The sequence below is a fragment of the Erinaceus europaeus genome, chromosome 18 (genome assembly GCF_950295315.1).
Source record: "Erinaceus europaeus chromosome 18, mEriEur2.1, whole genome shotgun sequence".
Taxonomy (NCBI): Eukaryota; Metazoa; Chordata; class Mammalia; order Eulipotyphla; family Erinaceidae; genus Erinaceus; species Erinaceus europaeus.
The window spans coordinates 34,971,648-34,991,146 of record NC_080179.1 but is presented as its reverse complement, the minus strand read 5'-3'; the positions used below and the strand labels follow the sequence as shown (position 1 = coordinate 34,991,146).

Here is a 19,499-nt window from a genome sequence, read left to right as displayed (position 1 = left end):
TTACAATTTGGTCAGGTCCTGCTTTTAGTTTCCCTTTCAGATCTTCTTACTCAACTTCTGTTGATGAGTGGGACCATCCCATACTCATCTTTATCTTTCTGACTTAGCTCACTTAACATAATTCCTTCTAGCTCTGTCCAAGATGGGTCAGAGAAGGTGGGTTCATTGTTCGTGATAGCTGCATAGTATTCCATTGTGTATATATACCACAGCTTTCTCAGCCACTCATCTGTTGTTGGGCACCTGGGTTGCTTCCAGGTTTTAGCTATTATGAATTGTGCTGCTATGAACATAGGAATACACACCTCTTTTTTTGCACAGCAAACCCTAACAAAAGGACTTTTCAAAGTTAACCCAATTACCAAATAATGTGATGATAACATTAACTATCCGTTGTCTTTTTGAACCCTAAGACAGCAGGAACCTCTCGTCTCTACTATAGAGCCTCTACTTCCCCCAGTCCTGGAACCCTTGGATAGGGCCCACTTACCCGCATGCCTCTCCCAATCCATATCAAATAATAGTGCATCTACCGATCACAACCTAATCAACACAACAATTGCCACCTCAACATGCTTCACTTCAGACTGTGTCCAGAGACTTCACGTGTGGAATGACAACCCTTCAGCTTCATTACTCGGGTGAGACCTTTCCTTTCATAGTATACTCTATTTCCATCCCAGGTGGCTCACTTCCTAGCAAAGTCCCAAAACCTAGATATACACTAGTTTTGGTGAGAGAGAGCAAATGTTCACACGTATCCATAAACTACTGCAAAATATATACCTGAAAGCAGAAATACACTAGAGTATGCAGTGAGTATCTCCCTAACACTTCCTCTCCACTATTCCAAGTTTTGGTTCCATGATTGCTCAACAATTTGTTTGGCTTTGTATGTTAACTCTCTTTTCAGCCACCAGGTTCCACATGCCATCAGGATGCCAGCCGGGCTTCCCTGGACTGAAGACTCCACCAGTGCGTCCTGGAGCTTAGCTTCCCCAGAGACCCACCCTACTAGGGAAAGAGAGAGGCAGATTGGGAGTATGGGCCGACCAGTCAACGCCCATGTTCAGCGGGGAAGCAATTACAGAAGCCAGACCTTCCACCCTCTACAACCCACAATGAGCCTGGGTCCATGCTCCCAGAGGGATAGAGAGTGGGAAAGCTATCAGGGGAGGGGGTGGGATATGGAGATTGGGTGGTGGGAATTGTGTGGAGTTGTACCCCTCCTACCCTATGGTTTTGTTAATTAATCCTTTCTTAAATTAAAAAAAAATAAAATAAAAATAAACTTATATTAAAAAGAAATAAATTAAATAAATAAATAAATAAATAAATAATAAAAGCCTTAAACTTAAACACTGTTTCTGCCAATTTCCAATTTTATAAACATGTTGCCTGCCTAGAAAAGGGAGATTGTCATACCCTTCCTGAAAAATAAATAAATATACCCAAAAAATTTAGGAATGAGGAAATAAACTTTTAAGAAGATGAAACATATGCAAAGATTTGAAAATAAGTACACTTTTACTGCCTTAAAAGAATGAAAGTCATAACTTAGGTAACACTCTAAAAAGAGGAATTAGTTAAATATATCTTGTGATGAAGTACTTTGAAACAACTAAAAATTATGTGGTAAGTAAAATGAGAAAATGTCTTAAGATTATACTGATAAATGGGAAAAATCAGGTTAAAAGAATAAATGCAATGGGCAGCATGACTCAAGTTAAAGACCTGTGACTATAGGATAATATAAAGACATTATTATTAATATCTTTGGACAAAAGTTTAGGACCTAGAGTAATTTCTATTGTACCTTGTGTGCTTGTTTGTATTTTCTAAGCTATCTTCAGTGGATGCTGAATACTTAATGGAAGTATGTTTCCTAAGCTTTGACCAAATTTAATCAGGCCAGAGTTCCTAAAAAGGGAAAAGATAGAAAAGATGGCCAGAGGGCTCTGAACCCTAGTCCAACCAGAAACTTTTGTGACTAAGAACCTTTGTTTTCGCCCCATGACTGAAGAGAACCTGGTGAACACCTGAGGAAGTCAAGCACTGTTTTCTTTTTCTTTATTCTTTTTTTTGTTTACCTCCAGAGTTATCAATGGGGCTCAGTGCCAACACTACTTAGTGACTTAAGCAAATGAAGGACAACTAACAGATGGTGTCACTTATATATGGAATATAGAGGATGGAGACACGGGAACATAAAAGAATATATATCTGTATCTGTGACTTTTGGAGAACTATGGTAGATATTGTTGGGGAGGGACACAGATCTGTGATGGTGGGACTGGTGTGCAATTATATCCCTATTATATTAGAGTCTTGTAAATCACTACTAAATTATTAATAAAATATATATGTACAAAATAAAATAAAAATAGAAGTCTGGACAATAAAAATTAATATTTAGAAGGGACATAACTTTCACTTGTTGAAATTTCCCAATTCTATTCTTAAAATGAGTCAGACGACTAGAATATTAAATATCCCTGTGTCTAATAGCTTCACTTTTTGACACATTAGATATAGCATCACTTTCATTATCAAAAGAAGCTTTACATAATTAGTATTTAATTTTCTTCTCTAGGCTTTATAAAGGTTGGTGTAGTATCATGAGGATTGACTTTGACTCTCTGAAAATTTTTGACTCAGAACTATTCCTCAGTTCTTTGCCTCCCTCAGTATATCCTGCCAGTTCCTGACATGCTTGGATGTTGTCTATTATTAGCAAATAAGAGCTGAGTGTTTCCTTTTAACTTTAACCATAGTTAATTACAGTGCCCCTTTTAGTCCTGGGCTTCTGACATAACTGTATTCTCATCCTCTTAATTTCTCTCTCTCTCTCTCTCTCCCTCTCTTTCTCTCTCGCTCTCTCTCACTGATTTTCTATTTTAATTATTGCTAATAGGTAACAGATGGCACACTCCAAATCTGAACAAAGCAGAGGAGTGTAGCAAGAGGACTGTTAACAAAGGAGGACTAGAATACAGGCTAATGGCAAGGATTGTTCAATAGCTGGGCTCCTCTGTCGTCTATACATTGGTCAGAAAAAATGGTGTGGGAAGGACCACTTGACAGGAGCTGAGCCCTTTGGCAAAGGACATGGCCAGTCAGCACAACTGTGCAGAAAAGGAGCCTGGGAAGCAACTTTCCCTACCTCATTCTTTTCTTCACCCAGCTTTCCAGTGTTGGAACTTGAATGAACCTAACTGGAAGAAAGCAGAGAAATCATGTAGATCAGCAGCAGGAGCAGAGCACAGTGGAGGGTAGGAGGGAACCAGGAGCAGCATACTCAGCACAGTACTATCAGTACCTTTCATTATAAATCATGTATTTTAGGTGCTGATTACTTTTACCAGTTATGTGTGATTCTTCCATAACAGAACTGCCTACTTAAATTGGCAAAAGCTATTTTCTTCTATAAGGTAGTCTTCTATCCTTGTAACATGCCAGAGTAAACACATTACTTATCTTCATCTTAATCGAAGTGCCAGGTGGATTGAGAAATAACTATTATGTCTTCTTTAGGAGTAAGGTCTATTTTCAGTATGGACATTGAGATGTTGTATAATGTTTGCATCATGTGTTGCTATTGCTAAAATGATTTTGTCTGGAATCTTGTTTAATTTTTCCCCTTTCAATATTCATAGAGAAGGGAGTATATATACTGAGGTGGTTATATTTGAAAGCCTGAAATGTTAGACAGAGTGAAGAGTAATCAAACCAGAGAATTATTCAATCATGACTTCTTAGAGCTGAGGTGATTTTAGCAGTCCTTAATCCAAGCACCTCATTTTACACCTGAGGAGGCAAAAATCCATAAAATTTATATAACTTATCCAAGGTCATAAATTTTGGCAGGTCTTCTTAGTTTGGATGTAAGTACTGTGATTATTCATTAAATTCATTCATTGAACCAATACTTATGGAATTTCTTGTTATACACTAGAGGTTGTTTGCTTCTAATGATTAAATGGAGGATGGCAGTGAGGGTCAATATGGCAGAATTAGGGAGGATATGCGCATTCCTTCCTCCTGGTATCAACAGAGAGATCATAGCAAAACACAGGAGAGACAGAGAGAGAGAGAGAGACTTTCCACAAAAATACAAAAGAGAAAACATCCAGGTACCAGGACACAGAAAAATGATCTCTACTGAGAAGATAAAAGTCATGCCATGTCACAAGAAATCACAAGCAAAGGGATGAAAGGGACTGTAAAGTAAAGGACTCTGGCCTGCTGAGCAGAGCCAGACTATGCTGAAATGCCAGCACCCCACTCTTATAACTCTGCAACAGAAAAAAAAAAAAAAACAGGAATTTTAAGAATTGTAGGAGTAGGGAGAGGATATCACCGTTATTCCACAGCAACAGAAGCTTGCCAGAGCTCCTGTAGGGGTAGACACAGCCATACTGGAATTCAGTCCCCAAGCAACAGATCCTAGGGGTGCACTGAGGAAGGGCACCTTTCTGGCCAGCTTACACCCTGTCAGATGTTACCCTCTAGGCCTACAACCCAACAAAATGCAAAATAGGATACTGGCAAAGGAACAAGGGGGCATGTGGGCATGTGCTAGCATGAAGCCTTTAGTTAATGGGAGTGAGTAAAGGTACGGATATTGGGACTGAGGGAGAAAATCTGAGTCAAAGGTAATACCAACATTTTTGAACTGTGCACATTTTCATTTGCTGAGAAGAAGAATATTGGAGGGGAAGGTCTGGAGGAAACACTAGGAATATGTTTGGGGCATGTTAGATGTCAGGCAGTGGGATATAAGAGTTGGAAGGAGAGACAGATGCCGGGTTAGCGTGGGGGTGTCTCTTCCTTGGAGTGTACTCTCTGGGTTGGAGAGAATGGGACCAGAAAGCCTGGGCTGCTATTCACTCAGTGACAGGAGGTAGATGACTCATGAACAGAGCTCCTGGTGGTGAGGCAATTTGATTCTTCATTGATGAGGGAGCCCAGGCTTTTAAAGGTCAGACCCGAAAGTGGCAAGTTAGAAATGGATATGGTTTGACATGGTTTGGAAAGGGGTGGAAAAAGGCAAAAGAGGGCTGGGAAAAGTAACTTCCTTAGCAATTGTTGCAAGGGTTTTAACTGGTAGGATAAATAATAATACCCTGCAAGCAGGGAGGGTCTTGAAGGTAGAAAGAAGATAGATCAAAGGAATGGAATTGGTGGGGTTCAGGCAAAACAATGATTATATAGATAATAAGGGAGCAGACCATAGTATCAGGAATGCAGGGTGCTTTGTGAGGCAGGGAGTCTGATATGACGGAGCAAACCTTTGGGTTTACTCCTGTCCCTCCTTGTTCAGCCTCTCAGTAGAGAGAGAGACTGACAGGATAGACACACTCCTCAGGTCAAGCCCTGCCAGGCTTTACCACATCCTCACAATTTCCCGACAGATGAATCTATGTTGTTTTATCCGGGCTGGCTTCACGGGCGGGTAACAGAGACGACCAGAGACACACAGCTGGGCTGAGAACACAGTTTAATCTTTATTCACGAATGGGCAAATCACCACACCATGTGCTTTTCTCCATCACCCTCTCTCCGCCGCTGCTGCTGGGACTCTACCCGTCCTTCGCATGGGGGCAGGGAGAAAGCGGGGCATGAAACTAGCAAGGGGCAAACCAATTCTTCTCAGAGGTCGGGGGGAAGGGAACATACCAACAATTCCCCCTTCTGTTTTTAACTAAATGACCACAGTATCAGGGGTGTGGGGTGAACAGAAACCTATATCGTACAGGCATTTTCAAAAAAGAAACTGGCACAAACATGGAGAAACATGTAAGCAAGTAACAAGAACCAGTGTGCTGCCAAGGGAGGGCCTGAGGGGGCCATTTTTTTTGCCTCTGTGGGCAAAACTTTATCAGCTTAAAAAAAAACATTTCCTGCCTCTGAGGGGCATACTTGCCTCGACGGGCATTTTATAGCATGGGCGTGGGGAACGGCCTAGAATCCCAAAGGCTGGCTGCAGTCAGTGTTTGCAGTCAGTTTGCTGTCTTGATGGGGGATGTCAGCCATCGGAATTCTGCTTTTTTGTAGGGAACTTGACAGCTGCAATTTACTTACTATGAAACAAAACTTGTCATTAGCATAACCATAGCGCAATCCTACGTTTCTAATTGAGAAGGAATTTGAGACTTTTACATATCAACAATGTCTTTTTAACCTTTTGTTACACCCATTCAAGACGGAGACACACCCTAGGTGTGCGCAGGTTTTTTTTTTTTACCAACTTAGTTAAAATATATTGATATTTAACTAATTTTTACCTCAGACTTTAAATGTAAGTTAATTTTATCTTTATGAGAATTACATTGAAAACCTTTTTCATTTAACTTTGTCTGGTAAGAATATAGCCTTAAAGTTACATTTTTAACCTTAATGTTACCAAACTTTAAACACACACATACACATGGTCTTCGATATACAAGGAGAGAAACTTTTGTTACAAAGACATGTCATTTTAAACACGAATTTATATCTGTACTGTCTTAGTTGTTGGGGGGGGGGGGTCACCATCCGCAGGTGGCCTCCCACGCAGCTCCACTTCTAGGAATTGTAGGTTGCAATCTCTACACGAATCTCAGTGTATTCTAGTTCGTCTGCTTTCAGACCCAAGCTGTAGATCTCGGCCAGGGGGCCCAGTTTCGGCAGGGAGCCCGCGGTCTCCGGGGGGTCCGGGATCTGTCCAGATTTCATAGCACGAGGGCGGGTGGGCCAGCCGTGCAGAAGGCGTGGGCTGAGGTGCCCCGGGGTGGTGGCCAGGATAGGCTGCCATGGCCCTGCCCCATGGCCCTGCCATGGCTGCTGCCCTGCTCCCAGTGGCTGAGCAGCATGGAAGGAGCCAACGCCCAATGCCCCGTGCCATGCGGCGGAAAGCCGGCTCATGCAGGCTGGCGTTGGGCTCTTGTGGGCTGGTGTTGGGCAGAAACTACAGAGTGGTCCAGAGATAAATGTTCCAGAAACAGCAAAACAGTCTCGTGAAGAAAGGGCAGAGACCTTTGGAGATCTCTTCACAAGCTGAAGAGAAGGCCATAGTGCATAGGTAGCCAATTGTCTTCACTTATCTGAGAGATGTGCAGGTCAGGTCCACATGGGCACCATATGTTGTTTTATCCAGGCTGGCTTCATGGGCGGGTAACAGAGATGACCAGAGACACACGGCTGGGCTGAGAACGCAGTTTAATCTTTATTCACGAACGGGCAAATCACCACACCATGTGCTTTTCTCCAACATCCTCTCTGCTGCTGGGACTCTGCCGTCCTTCGCATAGGGGGTGGGGAGAAAGCGGGGTGTGAAACTAGCAAGGGGCAAACCAATTCTTCTCAGAGGTCGGGGGGAAGGGAACATACCAACAAATCTAGACCACAGAGATTAATAAGTTTCCTTTTAACACAACAAAACAAAGCACAACAAAAGGTTTTTTAGAGATAGGTGTGATATTCTTAAAGGAAGAGACACTGGGTCACAGAAGGGGTTTTTGTTTGCTTTGTTTTTGTCATACACAACTCCTGGCAAAAACATGTATTTTCTATGGAGATGTCACACTTACACCCTTTCACATCAGTACCAGCACCACCACCAAGAGCAGAGTCAACACTAAGGCCTGTCCCCCCCCCTCAAGAAGGGGTAGCTGCAGACAGTACTCAAGACAGGCCTCCACTGCTTGCATAGCCCAACAACAAGCACCCGTCATAGTCACTTTTAAATGGCAGCTGATGGGGCCCTATTCAGGGAGTCCTGAGATTCCCAAACAGATATGATGGGCTTAGACCTCAGATAAATCCCTCTCTCCATTGTTACTGGTCATCTATATCAGAAACAACAAAACAGACCCTTTTGTGGGCCCCCATAGAACCTTGCCCTCAACTTGCTCAACAACAGCATAGAATGATCCACCCTCTGGAGGGAAGCTGTACAACATACTATATGCTACACCTGAGGAAGATGGGTTCTGATATTGGGCAGCCTGGAATGTTCCTACTGCTGACCACAGAATGTGAAGTCAGATCTATAGGGATGCAGAGGTTACATAGGCTCCTAAGCTGAATATGGGCCCCAGATCACATCAAATCAATGGGGTTTAAAGTTAACAATATTTATATACCTTTCCCATATCTGGGAGCTACTCTCTCCCCTGATCCAGCTTTCTGGTCCTTTTTCCAGCCATGACATCATCTCCCCCAGACAATAACTAGGATCCATCTGGAGCTTATCAGATTTCAGGCTCAGGGAAAAAAAAACTAGTATAGTCATTGGCCTTTTGAAATATAACTAAAATACGCCTACTAGCTATCTATGGAGACCCCCCCCCCCCACTCTTCATCTGCACCACTCCAGCCTTTAGGTTCATGATTATTCATCAACTTGTTTGGCTTTATATGTTAACTCTTTTCAGCCACCAGGTTCCAGATGCTACCATGTTGCCAACCAGACTTCCCTAGACAGACAACGCCCCCAGTATGTCCTGGAGCTCCAATTCTCCAGAACCCCACCCCACTAGGGAAAGAGATAGGCAGGCTGGGAGTATGGATCAATCTTTCAACTCCCATTTTCAGTGGAGAAGCAATTACAGAAGCCAGATCTTCTACCTTCTGCATTCCCTGGGTCCATACTCCCAGAGGGTTAAAGAATAGGAAGGAAAGCTACCAAGGGAGGGGATGGGATACAGAGTTCTGGTGGTGGGAACTGGGAATTGTGTGGAGTTGTACCCTCTTATCCTATGGTTTTGTCAGTGTTTCCTTTTAATAAAAAATAATTGTAAAAAAAATGACAGCTGAAACCAGGTAAGTGAACATCTTGGACTAACATCTTACATTTTCTGGCACCTACTGACTTCATATGTTGAGAAATGACTCTTAGCTCAAGCATAAATGTTACAATCCTTAAATGATAAGCACATGTTAATGTTCATTTCTCAATAGTGATGCTAAAACAAAGCATGCAATGAACATGTCAAAATTATATAAAACCTCACTTCATTTGGGTAATTTAAGCTGCTTAAACTACACTAATTTATTTCCTTATAATACAATACTAAGAGGACTGCTACTAACTCTCCATAAACAAAGTATGAACAGTTTATTTCTGAGTCAAGTGATATACATACACAAAGGAATAGTACTCAGCTATAAGATAAGATAAATTCTTCATTTTTGTATGTTTCTTTAACAAGTAATGAGAAGGGGTATCTATGTGGGGGAGGCAGAGAGCTGTTCACCTCTGGTTTATGATGGTGAAGGAACAGAACTTGGCACTTTGGAGCCTCAGGCATGAACGCCTTTTTGCATAGCCATTATGCTACCTCCTTCTCTATATCTTGGTGAAACATGAAGGAGTCAAATTAAGTGAGGTAAGCCAGAAGGAAACATGGTGACTCTCCAGTGGTCTCATTTAAAGGTGGCACAGAAAAGCAAAGCAAGGAAAGGGAGATGGTGAAACTTGAGCTGGGTATGGTACATTGCAGTGAAGCAAATGGCTTTGAACTCAAGGTAGAGAGAGGTAGTGGGCAAGGGCACTGGTATGGGGTACCAGGACACAAAGGTGAAGAGATACATGGCTGGTGGCAGAGTGGTGTACAGACACCTATCACAGAGAGGAGAAGCTGCACTCATGTGTCAGCCACTGTCCTGGAATCCAGCATTTCCCCCAGTTAAATGGTTTGGGGGGAAAGTTGGTAGTTAGGCATAAAAATCAAAGCAGAAACTACAACAGATTGGCCCTCAAAATGAAGGGGCTGTACTCTCTCCCATGGCAAGGGGTTCCTTTCCAAAAGGATGTCATCAGTGGGGGGTGGAAGGAAAGCAGAGACACACTGCTGTTCAGTCCTCCAGAGGCTGACCTCCAGGCCCCAGAAATTCATGGGAATTCCTATAGCTCATAGTTTCTATTCTATGAAAATGCTGAAAAGATAATTTTATAGCAAATGATATAAAATGATACCACAGTAATTGTGTCTGTGTTCACAATTCTGGTCCCTAGTGATGTAACACAAACTAAAGATACAGATAAAGGATAGATAAAATAGATAGATGATAGATAGATAGATAGATAGATTAGATAGATGACAGGTATCATGAGTTACTCTAGATTTCAGTGGAATCCAGTTAGATATCCCTGTTTGCCTGTCTAGATAGCTACATATGCACATATGCCCCTTTCTTTGAATAATCAGTAAGAGGGCAAAGCATGTGGAAGAAATGAAAAGGTTGGATTGGGAGGTACTATCTCTGAGGTAATCTAATTTTTTTTTAGTACACAAAGTCCCAAGATATATGTATCATCCTATGCAATATCAGAGAAGTTACTGGAAGTAAAAATTAATCTACCTTATGACCTAGTAATATTGCTCTTAGGCATTTATCCAGTGGACACTCAAACACTAATTCAAAGGGACAAATTAAAAAAAAAAGGTAATCTGTCACAGAGATTTGGGGAGTGGGAATAGTAGTTATCCAGCGGACACTCAAGCACTAATTCACAGAGACATATGCACCCCTGTGTTCACAACTGCATTATTCACAACAGCTAAAGAGTGGAAGCAGCCTAAATGCCTATCATCAGATGTCTGTGCACATATATGTGCACATATACATACAGCAGTAATTCAAGTTCCACCCAAGAAGAAAAACTATTAATAGAGTGGATGAGTCTGTCAGGTCAGAAAGCCTGTACCCTACAACCTGGATTTCAGTTAGTTGTAGCAAAACTAAGAACTTTTATTAATATGAAATGATTAATATTAATGTTCATTCTAGGAACCAATCAGAATAGCATGGACCATTGAAAGGATGAGTGTTCACCTACACCTATTACAACTTCAAGGTGCCCTTCCTTTTCCTTCAGGTCAATTTTTGAAAGAGAGAGAGAGAGACAGAGAGAGAGAGAGGAAGAAAGAAAGGAAGAGAGGCGGGAGTCAGGCGGTAGCACAGTGGGTTAAGTGCAGATAGCACAAAGCGCAAGGACCGGTGTAAGGATCCGGTTTGAGCCCCCCGCTCCCCACCTGCAGGGAAGCAGTGAAGCAGGTCTGCAGGTGTCTGTCTTTCTCCTCCCCCCTCTGTCTTCCCCTCCTCTCTCCATTTCGCTCTATCCTATGCAGCAACAACATCAATAACAACAACAACAATAACAACAATAAAAAGGGCAACAAAAAGCAAAATAAATAAATATAAAAAATAAAATTTAAAAAAAAAGAAAGGAAGAGAGGGAAAGACACCACAACACCAATGCTTCCTTCAGTAGTGTGGGGAACAGCCTGAACCTGGGTCATGCACATGGCAGAGCAGCAAACTACCCAAGTGAGCTATTCTGATGTCCTCAAACATATCTGAAAATTGGCCTCAATTAAATGAATCCCAGATGGTCTCACTAATAGGTGGAACTTAAGGAACAAGCACATAATGGGAAAACACAATGTGAAACTATGACTAGTTGTGGCATAGTGCACCAGAGCAAAGGATTCTGGAGGGGGAGGGGAAGGGGAGGAAGAGGGCATTGGGTTTCTGATGTACAATAATGGAAAAGAATCAAAGTTGAGAGTGAGAGCATCACAGGAAGATGAAAAATTTGAAGCATGTGTCAATAACTATGATAAACTGTAAATTACCAATAAAATGATAAAAAATAAACTCATTGACATCATGTAAACATTAGAAACCAGTAACAAGAAAGAAGGAAATTGTTATTTGCAAGTGGTCAAGAGGTGTTGTAGATGTTTCTCTGTCTTTCTCCCTCTCTTATAATCCCCTTTTCTCTCGATTTCTGGCTGTCCAATAAATAAATTTTTAAAAAGACAAAAAAAAGTAAAGGATGGGTGTATAAAATGTGGTCTGATGATATAGGACTAGAGATACAGAGGAGTCTTAGGAATCAAGAAGGGTAAAAGTGCAATTCTCAGATGATATCTGGGAGGTGACACCTTAGCCAATACCCTTGATTTTTTACTATTACTTGTTATCACAAATATGCTTCCAAAACTATATTTGTTTTTGGCAGATTTTAGGATCTAATGGTAAGAAGACTACATTATAGCCTACTGAGTCCCCTTACTGCCCAGCTGTCAGCTGAAGTTAGTCCAAGAGGAAGACAAGTCCCTTCCATATGGCCACCTCAGTCTTCAGGCCAAACATGGCCACAGTCTTCATGTTCCAGATATCTGACTCACTTTCTTGTGACTCTGATTTTAAAATATTAATGTTAGGAGGGCTGGATGGTGGTGCACCTGGTTAAGCACACATTACTAAGTGCAAGGACCTGGTTTTAATTCTTGCTTTCTACCTGCAGGGGGGAAACTTCATGAGTGGTGAGGCAGGGCTGCAGATGTCTATCTCCCTCCTTCTCAATTTCCCTCTCCCCTCTCAATTTCTATATGTCCCATCCAATAAAATGGGGGAAAAAAATGGCTGCCAGGAGAAGCGCATTTATAGTGCTGGCACCAAGCCCTAGGGATAACCCTGGAGTGGGTAGGTGGGTGGGGGGAATTAATGTTAGTAGGTCAAGGGTACTGAGGTAATCTCCTAGTCTTAAAGTTACCTGTGTCACCAGGAACTCAGGACCCTTATTTGTTTACTTGTTTATTTTTACCAGGCTAATGCTCAGCTCTGGCTTATGGTGGTACAGGGAATTGAACCTGGGACTTTGGTGGAGTGCTGCTCTCAAGTCTTTTCCTTTTCTTCTTCCTCTTCCCTCCCCCTTCTCCTCCTCCTCCTTCTTCTTCTCTCTCTCTCTTTCTCCCTTTCTCTCTCTCTCACTCCCCCTCCCACTATGTGAATTATTTTTAAGACTAGAAAAAATTTCCTGGAAGCTGTGGAATTACACCCGTGATACATGCCAGCTGCCACAAAAATAATAGCTGTGGCGATGGTGGTGGTGGTGATGATGATGATGGAATGAAGCAAAACATGTGCCTTACAACTGTGAAACTGTAGGGCCAGGTGAGGGTGCACTGGGTAGAATGGACATGTAACATGAGCCAGGACCCAGGTCCAGGCCCCTGGTCCCACCTACAGTGGGGAAGCTTCACAAATGATAAAGCAGGGCTGCAGGTCTCTCTTCCTCTCTCTTTTTCTATATCCCCTCCTCAATTTCTCTCTCTCTATCCAGTAAATTAACTAATAAATTTTTGTTTTTAAATTTGTTTAATTATCTTTATTTTTTAATTAGATAGAGACAGCCAGAAATTGAGAGGGTAGGGGGTGATAGAGAGGGCGAGAAATACCTACAACAATGCTTCACCACTCACAAAGCTTTCCCCTTGCAAGTGGGGACCAGAAGCTTGAACCTGGGACCTTGTGCATTGTATCATGTGCACTCAACCAGATGTGCCACCATCCAGCCCCAACTAATTAATTTTCTAAAAGAGCTGTACAACTACATGGCTCAGAGAGTTGGCACAGTGGATAAAGCCCTGGACTCTCAAGCATGAGGTTCTGAGAATGGTCAGGAGTGCATACACCAGAGTACCACTCTGGTTCTCTCTGCCCCTCTCATTATTAAACAAATGATCTTTAAAATAACTATTCAGTTGCAAGAGATCAACCAAGAATATAACTTAGAGCTCCTTAGAGCACCATAGTGTCCCTTACATGCTAAATAAAATAACATTTAATAATGGTGTTTCTGTGTACCTCACTGCAAAGTATAGGACAGTGAAAGAATGCCTACATGCAACTTTCACAAAGTATAAAGCCAAAATAAAGCACTTCAGGTGTGTTCCGTTAGATATCTTTTCCAATTTTTCTTCTTTATTGCTCATAGCTACACCTAACTCTTGCATTGTAAGTGTGAAAGGATGCCAAGTTCAATTTGACTTTACCATAGAAACTTTGAAGCTCTTCCAGATTTGTGGGCCTTCGAGCTTTCTGCTCTAAGCTGCACAGTCTACCACTTGGTCACCTTAAACAGTACTGTTGCCCAATCTACTTCCCCCATTACTATTGATTTTGCTGTTGTTTTGGAGCCAAGCAGTTAATATGCAAACACATGTGGGATTATGTGAAAGCATGGTAGAGCATAGGGGAATTCCCCCATCCTTGAGATGGAGGTCTGAAAAGATACCCCACCTGTCAGTCTCTCCCTTTGGAGGATAGAGCTTGGAGGGAAATGCTTTCCTGACTCAGTTTCCCCTTGTCAGTCTCCCAGGCTTCACAGAGGTCTACAACCTCTCACACTTAACTCATTCCCTTGCTGCAAACCAAATATTTGCCTGCTTGAAAGTTCACTATGTTCACTATAAATTCACCATCTTTTAACCATATACAAAGTGTACTCCATCACACTGCCTTGCCAGTAACTTAACAGCGAGACCCCCACACCTTATTTGCCCGTTATTTGATCACCATGATTTACATCAAACTCTGCCCTTCTCTGCTTTATCTCACTCTGCTTGTTTAAGCACCATGTTTTTCTTAATACCTTTAGGTAATTTGATTCTGAGATATATGCAATTCTTTTGAACCTTAAACTCCTAGTGAGAACTTGATGGAACCACCAAGGTTACATCCTGAGAAATCAAAGCACAAGTTACATCTTAGCAGCTGACTTTGTCAGATGATAACATGACTTCTCTACGTCAATTGTCCCATGTGCTGACTGTACCAACTTGTTAAAAGCACACAACAAGCAAAGAGGATATAAACTGAAGTATAATAAATGCAGAAAAACTGACATAGTTTTAAAAAAGAAAGAAAGAAAACGAAAACATCACTTTTATTTTCCACAGCTTTAAGTTTAAAGTAAAAACAGGGCAATAATTTTATAAGTCTGTTCTGTCATATAGCCCAGTGTCAATTGTGTTCACAAAAAAATTTAAAAATCTTGTTCACCAACAACTGTGCACTAACCAGTCTTAAGACTTCAAATGATGAAAACATGTTTATACCACAAAGACTGAATCAGTGGAGGCATGTGGGCTGTGGAAACTTCTTCTACTATGTTATGGAGTTGATCATAAACTGCCTTTTCAGAAGTACTCTCACTGAAAGTCAATGATTATATAAAAATGTTAAGAAATATTTTAATTTGATGTAAATCCTATAGTTTTTATGTATGAACATATAAACATTTTCTAGGTATTCTATAAATACTTTTGACAAATCTCCCCTCAAATAAGTGTCACAAGTTATCAGCGATAGTTTTTTTTTTTTTCTTGCCAGAGTATTGCTCAACTCTGGTTTATGGTGATTCCAGAGATTAAACCAGGGACTTCAGGGCCTCAAACATGAAAGTCTTTCTTACAACCATTACACAATCCCCCAGGACCCATCTATATTCACTTTTAATGTGCAAATAAAAGTTTCAATTGCTATTTTGAAGACTGAGAAACAAATAACAGAATGGTGAATTGGTGTTTGCAGATGAAACAAATAATAAATCAATAAATAAATTATTTTATGTTTCACTAGGTAAATAGATTTACAAGGCACTTGAGGAGAACTCCTCATCCTTCTGAGATGGGTGTCTGCAAAAAAGCCACACCACCAACTCAGGTCCCCCCGCCCATTGTGCACTGAACCCCCACTGCAGCTGTCCTCTGCCCCTGCTCCCCATCTCCCATACACCCACCTTCCCTCCTCTTCCCCTGCCCCCCACCTCCCATCCACCTAGCCCCCTCCTCTGTCCCTGCTCCCCTACCTCCCATACACCCACCCCCATCCTTTGCCCTTGCTCCCCACCTCCAATACACCCACCCCCTCCTCTGCCCCAGCACCCACCTCCCATACACCCACCCCCTCATCTGCCCCTGTTCCTTACCTCCCATACACCCTCAGCCCCTCCTCTGTCCCTGCTCTCCATCTCCCATATATACCCACCCCACCCTTGGCCTTACTGAAGCAGAACTTGTCTGCTCTGGATTTCTCTTTGCATTTATCTTTTGCTCCTTGTTGGTTAAGTTCCACCTATATGTGACGTTGTCTTCTCCTTCTAGGGACTTTACTTAGCACAATTTCTCTAAATTCTCTCCACCATGAGGCCAAGGAGATGAATTTAACAGCCCAGTAGCCCTCCATGAGTGGTACATATAATACACATTTACTAACTACTCATCTATTGTTGAGCACCTGGGTTGCTTCTGCATTTGAGTTGCTATGAACATGTGTGCATGTGGATATCTTTGGATAGTTGTTTTTGTTTTCTTTGGATAAATTCCTAGAAGTGCTAAGTCATACGGTAAGTCTATTTCTAATGTTCTGAGGTGCCTCCAGACTGTCTTCCATGGGGGCTGAAGCAATTTACATTCCCACCAGCAGTGCACAAGTGTACCTGTTCCCCACTTCCCCACCACCTGTGTCTGTCCTTTGTGACATATGGTATTCTCACAGGTGTAATGTGTTATCTCATTTTTTGTGTTTATTTGCACTTCTACGGTAATTAGTGACTTTGAGCATTTTTTCATGTTTGCTGAACATCTAGATACTCTCTTTGAGGAGGCCAGGCTGTGGTGCACCTGGTTAAGCACTCACATTGCAGTGCATAGGATCTAGGTTCAAGCCCCTGGGCCCCACTTGCAGGGGGAAAGCTTCATGACAGGTGAAGCAGGGCTGCAGGTGTCTCTCTGTCTCCTTACTTCTCTCTCTCTCCTCCAGGGTTATTGCTAAGGCTGGTACCTGCACTGCTAGGGCTCACATGGAGTGGCTTCAATGGGAGGGGTAAGCCTCCGACCCTCCCTCACCAGCTCTAGTGGCTGTGTGAATTAGAAAGAGGCATCGGGAGATATTCTGGTACAAACATCTGTTTATTTGGAGAAGGGTACAGGGTCTTATACTGAGTTAAACAAAGAACATTTTTCACATATGTCAGAAATTACAAGTTTCTTAAAGGTCAGCTTGCCCCCATGGTAGGGTATTGGTATGACAAGAATTGATGAGATACATAAAGGTCAAGACAATTAGTTTCCATGATGCAGGCAAGTTAATTATCCAAAGGTATTTGAGAGAAGCATAGGGGTTAAACCAGTAAGGTGAGGTGAGGTAGAGAAGAAGAAAAACAAAACTTGATGTGAATCACAGATATCAAAGGTCACAAGGAAATAGAATATGGGGTCTCACTGCCTGGTACTGGCAGGGGTGTATGATAGAGTGCGTTCTCTATATGATTAAAAGATGAAGTTATAGTGGATGTGTGAACTTTGAGTGAACCCTCAAGCAGGCAGCCATTTAGCCTGCTAGCAGGGGGAACTAAGTGTGAGAGGCTTGTAGGCTTTCTATGAGCTTGAGAGACTTACAAGGAGAAACTGAGTCTGGGAGACTTTTCCCTCTTGGCTCATCTCTATAAGGAGAGAGGCTAAAAAGTGGGGTGTCTTTCCAGACTTCCATCCAAGGATGGGAGAGCTCCCCTAAGCTCTACCAAGCTTTCACATAGTCCCACACCTGTACTATGAATCCACTGCTCCTAGCAGCCATTTTTTCCATTTTCTTCAACAGGACAGGAAGAAATTGAGGGAGGAAGGGAAGACAGAGAGGGAGAGAGAAAGAGACACCTGCAAACCTGTGTCACCACTTGTGAAGCGACCCACTGCATGTGGGGAGCTGGGGGCTTAAGTCAGGATCCTTGCACAGGTCCTTGTTCTTAGTACTATATGCACTTAACCAGGTGTGCTACTGCCCAGCCCCCTCACCCCCTCCCTTCTCAATTTCTCTGTCTCTATAAAATAAATTAATTAATTAATTATAATTAATTTTTAAAATAAAAGAAAAATAGATTCTCTGATGAAGACTCTGTCTATATCCTCTCCCCATTTTTTCAATGAAGCTGTCTGGGGTTTTTTGCTGTTGTTGTTGCTGAGTTTTGTCAACTACATATTTTGGTTCTTAACCTTTTGCCTAATGTATGGCTTGTAAAGATTTTTTCCCATTCAGTACAGTGTGTTTTGGTGGTGTACCTTTCATTGCATAGAAGCTTTTCAATTTAAGTCCCATTGGTCTATTTTTTGTTTTTATTTTCCTTGCTCTTGGACTTCATCCTTCAAAGACATTTTGAGTCAGATATCACAGTGTTCTGCCATTGTTTCTGTCTATGTTTTGATGGCTTCTAGGCTATGCCACAGTCTGGAGTTGTTCTGATGATACATGGTGTTTCTGTTTCATTCTTTTGCACATCTCAACCCAATTTTTCTAGCACCACTCATTGCAAAGATTCCCCTTTTCACCATTTAATGTTCCAGGTTCCCTTGTCAAAAATTAATCATCCATAAGTGTGGAGAAAGTACATTCATTAAAGCAATCTTTAGTGTTCTGTGCTATTGTGCTGCCCCAGTATTATGTCATTTTCTAATGATGTCAATGATTTGCTGCACTGCAGTCAGCTGAAATGCTACCTAAGCAACTTCTGGTCTTTGCTATGCTCCTTAGTACAGGTCAGTCATAAACTGTCTTTTCATTGCTTACATGTCTTCTAATCACAGCTATCTGTGCTCATATAGGTCAATAAAGTGGGTTATACTTTATGTCCACAGATCTCTGAAGTACAAAAGCACTGACACAAGACTCCACTTGACTCTTATCAGTCACTCTGAGAACTGGCTGTGAGAATTCCGTGCTAAACACTCAAAGCTAAGACAGCAGTTAATTCAGACATTCACAACAGCAAGAGGTTTCAAACCTTTTCCTTCATCTCTTCTCTTCGTAGCATTTCCTTCTCCTTCCACAGTTTCATTTTCTCTTCTTCCTTTTCTCTTTTTCTAGTAGAAATTTCCATTTCCAGTCTTGCCACCTCTTCCTGATGGACCCGCCACTGAATCACCTGAAATTAACAGAAATTCATTCCAGTCACGATGCACATATGTGTGATTTCACAGATACAAGACAGTTTTATATCAGCTAGGTGCCAAGTTTTACTTAATGCAATTAAAATTCTATCTGTGCATGAGTATGTTGTCCAATATGTTTGTGTACATGTATGTTAGTGCCAACAAGGGAAAACAGCTCTCACATCACTCATCCAAATATTATTCACTTAACTACATGGAGAGAAATCCTAAAAGTCTGTGATCTCTAAATTTTCATAAGTAGCAAATAATTTTTTCTGTGTGTTTATGCATGGGGATTTTCCTGGTAAGTTTGCCAATATCTTTGTAAACTATCAAGTGGTCCTAAAATATTTTAGAATTGCTGGCATATTTCACCATTTATTCTTATAAGTTAGAAAAATCAGCTTCAATAAAGATGAAAAAATTAAAGCAATGTCATTGGTAGAAGCATAATTGGGATAGCACTTCTAGAGGACACAGGACAATAAATAAGTAGGTATCTCATTATAGCCTATGACCCACAACAGTGTTTCATGGAAATTATTCAAATACAATCAGTTGGACAAGTACACAAAATGTGAGTGGGGGGGATAGAAAAATATTGCTGCAAAAAGATTCTCAGGCCTGAGGCTCTGGGGTCCCAGGTTCAATCCCCTTTTGCCACTATAAGCCAAAGCTCAGCAGGGCTCTGCTAGAAAAAGAAGGAGAAATAGGGAGAGGAGGAGGAGAAAGAGG

At 41.7% G+C, this 19,499-nt stretch overlaps 1 protein-coding gene across 8 annotated transcripts in view; it reads right to left on the bottom strand.

Annotated features, from left to right (window-relative positions):
• CCDC148 (coiled-coil domain containing 148) overlaps window positions 1–19,499 on the bottom strand; it is a 325,900-nt gene that overhangs the window by 73,696 nt on the left and 232,705 nt on the right. For all 8 annotated transcript variants that reach the window (XM_060177892.1, XM_060177899.1, XM_007524305.3 and 5 more), the window contains one exon: window positions 18,617–18,757. In XM_060177892.1, coding sequence (XP_060033875.1) covers window positions 18,617–18,757 — 141 coding nt within the window. The remainder of the gene's footprint in view (window positions 1–18,616; window positions 18,758–19,499) is intronic.